An 11,692-nucleotide genomic window follows, 5' to 3' on the forward strand; every position below is an offset into this window, starting at 1 on the left:
TTCAAGAATATGATTAAAAGTAGGTGTGGTGAACACGTCAATGATACAACAACCCAACTACACATGAAAATCAAAAGATGTTTAGAGACAAACATATGTCTTCAATAATTGACTGACGAATGTGTCTCTAAATCTACGCCAGTGTCTGATTAAACCAGAGAACAAACTTAACAGACAATATAAAACATCATAAGATTTCTTGTCTGTTTGGTATTGGTACCGACCTTTAAGATATTTTTTTATTCATTTATTTATTTATTTATCCAAGGATTTATATAGTAAGTCCTTGATCTATCTATTTATTGATTCATTCATTCTTCTGTCACACTAGCACTAATAGATTGATTGATTGTTTGTTGCTTAACCACTTACACTAATAGAAACAATAAGGCAATGAAATAGAATATAACAATTAACAGTTTTAATCAAATAAAAAATATTGCACAACAGTTGAATGATAAGGAATAAAATAATGAATTCCCAAGATTATATATTAAGCATACACATTGTGTACATGTCCTTTGGAATTTGTTTTATGAGTCACATATAAGTCTCTTACATATATATTTGAAGATAAAGTTATCGTTTCGATCATCAAAATTTTAAGCTCAAAACGAAACACTTACAAGCTTTAAAAACAGTTTTTTTTTTTTTTATAAAAACATTCGAAAAATCACAACAGAAACGTTAAATAATTACGGCATTTAAATACACAATAAAATAGTCCTTTTTATACAATGCCAGACATTGATGACCGAACGGATGGGTTCATCTGTGAGAAACCAGCAGACAAATATAATGGTTCGCAATAGTTAACATGTGGTAATGACGTACTTAGACAACTTCTGTTTGCTTCCGGTACCTGTGCAGAATCTTGTGTTTCGTGATACAACACAGGTACTCGGATGAATCTATGAGAGTTAGCAACATGTGACATATTTGCTGCTTCTAATTCGGCCGATATCTGCCGCTTCCATTTATTTCGACGGTTCTGAAACCAGATTTTGACTTGTGTTTCTGTAAGTTGTAAAGAAGATGCCAATCCTGCTCTCTCTGAACTTGAAAGATACCGTTTCATATCAAACGTTGATTCTAACTGAAACACTTGACTTCGGGAAAATACTGTTCGGGTCTTTTTCTTTCGTCTATTCTTTCTGTCGTCGTCATTTAAGTCTGCGGACATTGAATCTTCGTGTTTTTGTCCGTCGTCTGATCCGTCGCAACAGATGTCATCGTCATGGTCGACAGACACTGAATCGTCTTCTTTTGTATCTTTGTCATTCGTGATGCACGTATCCGGACTACGAGATCTTTTGAATGAAAAAGACGTTATATCTTTATCATGTGAGCCAGATTTGATACCAAGTCCCAATGAATCTGAAAATACAAAAGTTACATATTCATTATACTATTTATAAATGTATAAAACTTTGGTATGGTTGCTAGGGAAATAACCCAACCAGAGACCAAAGGACAAGGATGTAAGCAACTATAGGTCACCGTGCGGCCTTCAACGATAACCAAAACCCATACAGTATAACAAGCTATACAATTTGAAAAAAATTAAACAAGAAATCCAATGATCTGATTTATGATAAAGTAATAAACGAAAAACAAATAGTACAAACAGCAACCAACGACAACCAGGGAATTGCAGTCTCCTGGCAAGGCACAAAACAGGCATATTGTACATATCAAATGCATATCAAAGTCATTTGGTTGGGAGGAAATCCTAAATAATGTCCAACTACAAAAGAACATATATACATGCAGAAAGGAATATCCAAAATTCACCAAACCAGAAGACATGAAGATTGAATCAACAAAGATTAACCAAAAAACCAATTAACAACTGAAGCTTTTGCAACGATTACTTTTTAGAGCGTGTTGCTCATTTCAAAGCAAAACCTGCACAGGTGAGATACCGAAGAAATTGCATAGAAAAACATAAATAGTTAAAGGAACCCGTTTTTCCTTTGTTTATTTGGCCATTTTTAGAAGTCAACACTTTGGAGCTAACGTGAAATAACATAGATGCGGGCTTTTTTCTAGTTATAGTCATTTACTGTTCTTAAAAACTAGAAATCAGTCGAAAGTGTTGAAATCAGTTTTTTTTTAAGAACAAAATCCGTCAACTTAAATTCATCGAAATGTATGCAAAAAACCGTGGACAAAGAGAAAGGAAGGACTAATGGGTGAATGATATCATTGAGAATTAAGAATCCACATACAATGAAGTATTACAATACGGAAGATTTGATGGATAATTTTGATTGGTTATATTTGGGGTTTTTTTTTTGCTTTGCTTTTGTCATCCTTTTTTTTTGTGCATTTACCTATATTTAAAATTTATTGAAACTTAGCAGTTTTAAGAGTGTTTTTTTTATAAGATTGATTTAAATATACAAGATCACAACAAACTGAATGAATATTCAATTGGTTATTTTATATTATCATACATTTTTTGTAGTTGGCTAGTTGATGGCTAAATGTTCAACTAATGGCTCTTATGAACCGTTCTTTGTTGAAACTAAACGCATTGCTTCTATGCATTAGTATATAATTTTCTTTATCTAGCATTCACTTTACTGTAACTCAAGTTTTGATTATAGGGGAATTAATTATAGTGTTTTAAAAGATTTTAATTACTTCGAGGGAAAGAAATAATAACATAAATATCAAATTCTGGTTTTTTTTTCAAACGTTTAGAACATGTTTTTGAGATTTATATTAGAAATATAATTGATTTTTTTATTTCTAATTCTGGTGTCATTTTCAAATTAAAGAAAAACGACAAGAGAAATTATTTCCTGTGGTCCACTTGTAATAATAGTTTAACATGCTAGTTGTAGCTCGGCTTCATTTTTCTCTCCTTTCTATCAATTCATTTTGTTTTTGTTTGGAATTCCAAATCACTGTCATTATCTTTTCAATAAAATCATCTGGCGGCTAATGAGATGTTAAGACGATGTCGATTTCATGGCGGTGAATTCCCAGTCGCATGTCGACCCGATATTCAAGAGATATAAATTTGTGATCCGTGATTAATTCGCCATATTCATCAAAAATAAGAGGATTGTACATAAACGCACAAAAGAGTTGAAGTGGCTTTTGAGTGAATTATGTGAGTGTAATAGTCATTTAGGCTTCATCTCCCTCTTGACAGTTTGAAGCATATTTTAAGAGCAATTTATTGACTTAAGAGCTGCTCCACTATGTGTGGTATTATTAGTCAAAGAGCAAAATTATTCAAATGAATAACTATCAAATAAGATTTGTAGGTTTTAATGAAAACACTCAATTTGTAACGGTATGTCACAAATACTTTTGACACATGCATCAAGTTCTTTCCATCTCTTAAAAGCCAGAGTTTCTTTTATCATATGAATGTTTAATTTCTATTTAGAGGTTTATTGTTTTGAAAAGGTAATAAAAAGATAATGCGTTAAGATTGTTACAGTTCAATGCTTTGCCTCATCAGCCATTATCGTTTTAATAAAAAATAAATAAAGTTTTTGCTGTTTTTTTTTGGTTGTTTTTTTTATTAAAAAAAATCCCTATGATGGAGATTAATCCAACTTAATACCAACAAAAAAGTTACATACTTAACAAGCCTGATTGAATCACATTTAGTAATTGTGTGTGCATAAAACGTAAATAATACCTTCCTAGTGTATTGTATTGTAAAAAATAATTGTAGCAAGTTATAAAACTGTGGTCAATTAATTTGTTTTTCGTCAATTACTCATCGTTTTCATGATTGGTTAACTTGCACTCTCTTCGACGTTAATGTAACATGTTTGTGCAAAAATCCTAGATACATGTATGATATTTTGTGGTGCATTTTTGTTTTATTTTTAAATGCGTTTCTTCAAATTGTTATATTATGTACGGGTTGCAATTTACAGTATAAAAAGTAGTAGAGTCTTGAATCGGATCGGGCATTTCATTAGAAAAAAATAAAAATGTAGTAGCGTATATCTGTAAAAATGAAAAGAAAAGAGAACTGTACAAAAAACTAATTAATTCTTAAACGTGTTTCCTCCTGTAGAAATGGTGACATTGAATTCTTTGACACTTGATAAGATAGTGCCACGCCTTTTGAGCGTTCAAAATTCTTGTAAAACCTCTTTCAGGGACCGCAAGTGGCATGTTGCAGGTTAAAATTTCTGTCCCTATATTGTATTAATTGCTGATTTGTTCTCGTCCTGAATATGCTTGAAATATTTGCCACTGGATTTTAAGCATGCAACAATCAGCTACAAACGTTCAATTGACAAAGACTCATTAGGCCCATTGTGTAATCTCAAAATTTTAGAAGAAAATAATTTCTCATTGTCGGTAGAATATGGTACAAATTAATAAGGTAATGCACGAAAACAGTTAAATCTTATCAAGATATGTTATCACAACAGGAATTTGTGTAACATTCCTCTGAAAATGTATATCTATAAAGAATTTTTAATTTTGACGGCATTTGAATCTCAATTTAGACACAGTAAGATGCTTCAAATATAGCAATATATGCACATTCATGCTTCAACAAATTATTTGGGAGAATTATTTCATCGAGTAATATTCATTTTCTTTTAAAGTTTTAGGTTGGAAAACGTAGGCCTAAAATATTGTAAAAATATCTAAACCACCATAAATCATCCTTTTTCTGCAATTTAACTATTTAAGGTCTAATTGTGATATTATCATAATGAAATGATAGTAAGAAATTGTTTATAAATAATATTCCTTTAAGAGATATCAAATTCAGTCTTATTGCCATTGTCTTTTACGCCACAAAAAACCCTAATACTCCTTATTCATAGTTGAATATAAATAATACATAGCATAATTTTATCATATATACAGAATCAATTCCAGACATCAATACCAGCCAGAGGACCGAAAGCTTGAGAACTTATATACATACATTCTTCTTTTTATCATATATTTCAACATAACAATTTTAGGGATATAATATAGGGTAGGCAATACAGATATACTAGTATTGTACGAGTCAACTGTTTTATCTCATTTATAAAAAAATGTAAATTCTGTAATAAGATGTTAAAAAAACCAAGACCGAAAATAACAACGTTAAAGTATAATACGGAAAACGTCTTATTTGTAAAGGACCCGTAAGATGTACAATGCAAACTAGGGTTTTTGTTACACATTTCTAAAATAATGATTTAGTAGTCAAGGCAACCCGTCCTTTATTTAATCATTATGTGAAGGCCATATTTTCGAGAGAGAAAAATCCTAAATAAAATCCGTTTCATCCTTTTTCTTACATTAAGAGTAAAAAGGAAAGCAAATGAACAAAAGGACGTATGAGAAATTTTATTTTATGTGTTGCTTAAAATATTTTAAAAGCAATGATTGTATAATGTGACCTAACAACTAACGTCTTTTGCATGTGCAAATAAGTAGATGATACAAAAAGGAAATTTTATATTTTAATGCAAGGTTTATAAACAGTACTAGATCATTTGTCAACATAGTAACACAGTCATCTGATAAGCAAATTTACAACATAAGAAGGAATACCCATACTTAGAAAAGTTACAAACTACTCTTTTATAGACGAAGGAGAGTTTTATATTCCACGAAATTCCAATTTTAATTTTTTTTAAGTTCTAAACTCTAGTATTAACATTAATAAAGAGAGTTAATGTTTATATAAGAAGAGCCGGGTAAGGACTAGCTCGATTATATTACAAGTTTATAATTAATGTAATTGTACCATATTCAAGGTTACAACTCCCTCAAGCAAAGTCAACTTTAGACCGATTTAGGTTTTTCTATTTTAGAGCTTTTATGGTTTTTTAATGATTTCATTCTTGGGACTGATGAAGGTTATTTCAGAAAAAAGTTTCATTGGCGTTGAAAAAATCTCATAAGTAGACATATCTTGCAAATAAACCTCTTTCCCAACCTGTCCTGACTGTTGGTTTATAAAAGATTGAGATCCTAATGCCACTTACACGCTGTATTTACCGTCATATTGAGTTATAGTCTCCTTGTGAGTTTTTTTATTAGCCTATGTCTTAAGCTTCAGTCAAAAGAAGGTATACATTTTACGTGTTTGAAGTCCTAAATATAGAATGAATTAAGTAGTCTATGGTAACTAGCAAGCGTTTGCTTATGTCTATAGCATTGCAAAAGTTTTTAAAAAGTAGTGAATTATCTTTAAAAAAAAGTAAATTGTTATCTTATTGAGCAAAACTGAGCAAATCGAATATATTCAATAAAATGCACGACGGACACAGCGCAAATCAAATTTATTTAATAAAATACACGTTGACTGTTTGATTTATGGGTGATTCCTGTCAAAATTGATATTTTTGCCGCAACATTTTTAAAAGGTTAGAAGAAGAAAATTAAACATTATGTATTCTGGGTACTGTTGCTAACATGAGAACAACTCATATTAAAAAACGTATATATTTTGTTTTATTGTAATTTTTCATATAGAATTTTAAATATAAAATATAAAATAATATCTTTGTAGTGAACGCTTTGATATAATATATCCATTGTTCCATATATGTCAATAAAAAAAATATATTTGTTTTTTTCTCAATTTACATGAAATAGTCGGGCAAAATCTCAATCTATAGATATAAAATCAAACGATTAATTTTATTCTTCACATATAAAAACGTCGCATATTTTCAGTACTTTCATTTTTATAAAAGTTATTATAAAGATGGAAAATATTAATAAAATAATAAGACTAAAATGATTCTACACAATTTTTTTCTGTTTTTCTAAAATTAGTGAATTCAATTTACCCTTGTTTTTTTCCAAACAATGTCTATTCAATTTTTTTTTCATGCTAAAATATGTATCGTATGATCCAAAATTAATTACTGTACAGTAATAACATTTAAGGTACCAATTTTAATTAATGCACAAAGTGCGCATTTCAACAAAACCTAATCCAAACTTCGAGGAGCTGATATAACCGAGAAGGACCGAAATGTATGACCAACACCGGACAATTAAATCCGAGCAATGTACTAGTATAAGGGAGATACATTTCATATTATTTGAAATTGACATCACTAACAATATGATGAGATATATTAAAATTAATGATAAGTATCTCATTCCAAGATTTATTTGCATTTTTTTTATTTTGTCTCATAATTGATCATTTAACTTTATTTCTTTTAAGTCAAATAAGTCTTTAAAATATACAACAACAGGAATGGTGTACTTTAAAATATACTTTCAATAAAGCTTCAAACTTATTATTAAAATGGTTAAAATTATTTATAAAACGTATTTTTATATTCCTGCCATGGATTGATATTGCATGATGGCAACACTCTGCGTACTTGCACATTTATTTAAGAATATACAGCATATGACATGATCAAAATAACAATATTACGACATTTTCTAGATATTTTTTAAAATCTTTTTCAAATTCCAACAACGTGAAAGAATAAATAAATAAATAAATAAATAAATAAATAAATAAATAAATAAATAAATAAATAAATAAATAAATAAATAAATAAATAAATAAATAAATAAATAAAACTTACGTTGATAAGTTTCTTGTTGGAAGTGTTGTAACATCTGATGACCTGCAGCATACCATTGGTACCATGTAGATAGTGGATTCAAAAAACAATGTTGTGATCCCGATAAAACATTTTTAGCTGGATTGTCTGGAAATTCTAATTTTGAAACAATTGCTGGAGCATTGGAACTCTCTTTTTTACTGTTTTCATCACTATTGTCCAGTATACTACTTATGCTAAACGATTTTCCTGTCTCCCTTGGCTTTTCGCTTTCAGACATGATTTTCAAAGTTTTTTTTTGTTGGTTTACAAAAACACTTTCTGTTATGGCACTATGCTTAACTTTTCGTAAAACGTTCTGAATGTTAGAAATGCAAAACAAATGATTCTACTCAATGAATAAATTACTTGTGTTTTTGACAAACACTGTGGTGTGTATGGTTGGTGCGGAGAAATTGCTTCAAGTACTTGACTGACGTACAATTAGTGAAAACTACATACATTTAAATTCAGTATTAGCGATTACCGATAACATCTTGTTTTAACAATGCAGGAGCTCATGTTCCTTAACTTTATAATCAGACCTAAAGCGTGTCTAAAGCGATTCTAATAACATAACTCCGCCCAAACCATCAATAATTACAGACTCAACTTCGTATCTCCTAAGCTATTGGAGGAAACAAGATACAATAATTATGGTTTTTATCCAGTGTTGAAATTTTGTTCTTTGTCGCTTGTATGCTTCATGAGATTTTTATTGCTTAGAAAATCAGTTCTAGATGGTGAAAATACTACAAGTTAGAATTAAAAAACGGTGTACCAAAGCTCTCCAGCTGATGGGGAAATTGTTTAGATTGAATCATTATAATTGTCTTCGTTTTGTTCATTATTGAGTTGATAAATGCTAGCAGAAAGGTGGAAACGAAATCTTTATCATTTAAGGGATTAAACTTTTGAACGACAAATGTTTGACTTCACCTGCTAAATGAAAAAGTGAAGATTTAAGCGATTCGCATAAAATTAAGTGACATAGCCCCAGGATGTCCCATTCCGCAACGATTAAGAGAGATCGCTCGTTCGTTGATGTGTCAAATTACTCTATTTATACACACAATATCGCACAAAATATCTTGTACCATTATGGTAACCCGTGGTGTTTTGCATTGTTACCGAGTCTGTAACACACGTTTTGTCGATGTGTCTAGTGTTTGGAAACTCGAAAAGTCAGTGTGACATGGAAAATCGTTAATGTATAAAGTTATCTATTAGATATAATTAGGATAATAATCCGTTTAACAATTGGGGAAAAAATCTTTTGAATGTTAATTTTGATCAATTTGGCAAAATATTCAAAGAAGCTTTAATTGATAAATCCGTATTTACTTATTTCTTTTTGTCGTTGATGTTCATTTTAATACAGTGCACATAGCGTTTTACCCCAGTATATTAAAACAATAATTATATGTTTGAATAAATGTCAAAATACAGCACTATCATTATTATAATTATCAATTTATTATTATTATTATCACCACAAAATTATTATTATTATTATTATTATTATTATTATTATTATTATTATTATTATTATCGGAACAAAAATATTTGCGAGGCAGTACATATTTGATACAAACACACAGGTAGGTAATTTATTAATTGCAGACGAACCCTCTGTTTTAGCCAATTCCCCTCTTACGCTTGGAAAGAAAATGAATTATAACAGTATTGCAGACTAAAAAATGACACAAAAACACCCGCCAAAACAGGCTTTAATCATATAAACTTGATAAACAAAAGGACCTTAACAAAGCGGTCAAAATAGGTCATGTTCACACAAACTGATAACGAAACTTAGTTTTTGAGGGGGAAAATAAGTAAAAGTTAATATTTTGACAATGCGCAGCAACATCGGTGTTAAAAAAATCATTTTTCAATTTTACCCCGATATAAAAATGAGTAAAGGAACATTTCATAAGAAATAAATTCGTTATCTTGGTGAAATCAGGGGTGTACGGAATTTTCCACACCGGTGTAAATTCTGTACACCCCTGATTATACGAAGATAACCAATATTATCACAATAAAATATTAAAGGAAAAATACACAAAATAGCGATAATAATAGATACGTGATTATATATACTATTAAAAAGGATAAATAAATTTTCATACAACAACTAAACTAAATTGTCATACTAAAACTTTGTTAGAGACAATCATCTTGGTAAACGTTAAGCTCTATAAACTAGTTTTGTCCTTATGTCCACTCGATTTTATTACATGTATTGAATCAGTATGAAAAAGTCGAAATGTTTCTGAAACCAAAATTTAAATTCTGCTGGCCGAAGTGAATAAGTACAAGGGAATTTTATTCAGCAAGGTATCAAATGTGGCGACGAATAGTATTAAGAAGAAGACATGGGATAGTATTTGCACAAAGATAAATTCTTCAAATACTGACCACCAAAGAACAGTGATCACTAATGATACATAGACATTTCTAGCATATTGATTAAATATACCCTCTATTAGACAAAAGTAAAGTCCAGTTACAATAATAGGAGTTTACAATGATAACTTAAACCTACACATTGGTAAATTAATTTTTACCCACAAATAAAACTTTATTATGTGTTATTTGTCAATGAGACAGTCATCCATGTATCAGAAAACAAGAATAGTCGCAATGTTATACCCACAAAAGGGTATAACAAATAATTTATTGTTGATATTTCAACTTTGGACATCGTTCTTTTAGGACTATCTTAAGACACCTATGTATATATCATAATTTAGGGCCATGCATATAGTTTACTTTAACATTATAGTAATATTTTCTTCTCTCGTCAACTTCCCTTTTTTATTTTGTTGAATAGGATCAATTCTCTATTAGACGTACCTAACATTTTATGCTAAACCGTTAGATTAATTCAGTCAGACGACATGCACATGTAAGCCCACCAATATATATATTCACCGGAATACCTTAAACAGAAGTTATATATCTAAGTAATAAGAAACAAAAGATAAAGATTTTAATACTTATAAAAATAAGGAGATGTGGTATAATTGCCAATGAAATAACACTCCACCAGAGTCCAAATGACATAGAAGTTAAAACAACTACAAATGTATAGATCATCGTACGGCCTTCAACAATGATCAAAACCCATGCCGCATAGTAAGCTATAAAAGGCACCGAAATGACAAATGTAAAACAATTCAAAGAAAAAACTAACGGCCTGATCTATGAACAAAACAAAGAACGAAAAATAAATATGATATACAGCAACAAACGACATCCACTGAATTACAGGCTCCTGATCAGATCAGATCGATACAAAAAAGAAAAACAAGTAACATAAACACAGACCGGACGTGGCAGAGTATTTATACATCCCCACAACAAAAAAGACACTAACAACAGATCTGAGAGTACTTGCAGTTATTGACAGCTAGTTCAATAACAACTAATAAAAAAATCATGTATCTAAGACTAAAATAGCAATCAGTACACATCCATCATCTAATGGATTCAGTGTAAAGATGTTAATTACAGTCAGAGAAAAACATGACCTTGTGCAATGCCAAATTACATGTATCGACAGATTGTAGATCCATGAATGAGCATATGCATATAACAATAATATTTAGTTTGGTTTTAATTTACGGATAACAGAATCAATATTTATACCAATAAAACAATATTCAAAGATCTTATTACAGTGTTGAATTGGTACCTTTTAGAATAAGATAATTTAAAGGATCGATAAGTTTTCCCGGATCGTATCTCAATTTCCGGGCTAAGTAAACAACCTCTCCGTAAAAAAAATAGGATGTGCCATCATGTTTGAAATAAGTTTTCTACAGGTACAGCCAAACTTCCAATCTAAATCTCTGTATCTATGGAAGAATTTAGTAAAGGTTTAAAGTAATGTGTGGTAACGGAATTCCTGACTTAATAATTTACAAGTAATACATAGATTACGTTCATTGAAATCTAAAACGTCACTACAGACACGGACATAGCGAACGAGTTGTAAGACATAAACACCGTAAGATTGTGTCAAGAGAACATCACCATCCAAAAAAGAAAAATCGTCCCTTTTGTCATAAATTTTAGTGTAGAGTTTCCTATGTTAAACTGAAATATCTAAATGT

General features: G+C 30.1%; 1 protein-coding gene across 1 annotated transcript; it reads right to left on the reverse strand.

Annotated features, from left to right (window-relative positions):
• Positions 1-406: 406 nt before the first annotated feature.
• On the reverse strand, positions 407-7,845 carry LOC127733374 (homeobox protein HMX3-like). The gene is made up of 2 exons (XM_052242745.1): positions 7,554-7,845; positions 407-1,377 (listed from the first exon to the last, which is right to left on the reverse strand). Exons 1-2 carry the CDS (start codon positions 7,810-7,812, stop codon positions 731-733), a joined length of 906 nt encoding a protein of 301 aa, XP_052098705.1. The 5' UTR covers positions 7,813-7,845; the 3' UTR covers positions 407-730.
• Between the last annotated feature and the right edge of the window lie 3,847 nt (positions 7,846-11,692).

This window comes from Mytilus californianus, unplaced genomic scaffold (genome assembly GCF_021869535.1).
Source record: "Mytilus californianus isolate M0D057914Y unplaced genomic scaffold, xbMytCali1.0.p SCAF_3, whole genome shotgun sequence".
NCBI lineage: Eukaryota > Metazoa > Mollusca > Bivalvia > Mytilida > Mytilidae > Mytilus > Mytilus californianus.

What these genes read in the sequence shown, in the direction of transcription:
- LOC127733374 (XM_052242745.1), bottom strand. Translation starts at nt 7,812, where the DNA reads ATGTCTGAAAGCGAAAAGCCAAGGGAGACAGGAAAATCGTTTAGCATA. An exon ending in CCAACAAGAAACTTATCAAC is followed by an intron (nt 1,378 to 7,553) that starts GTAAGTTTTATT and finishes TTGTATTTTCAG; the next exon opens with ATTCATTGGGACTTGGTATC.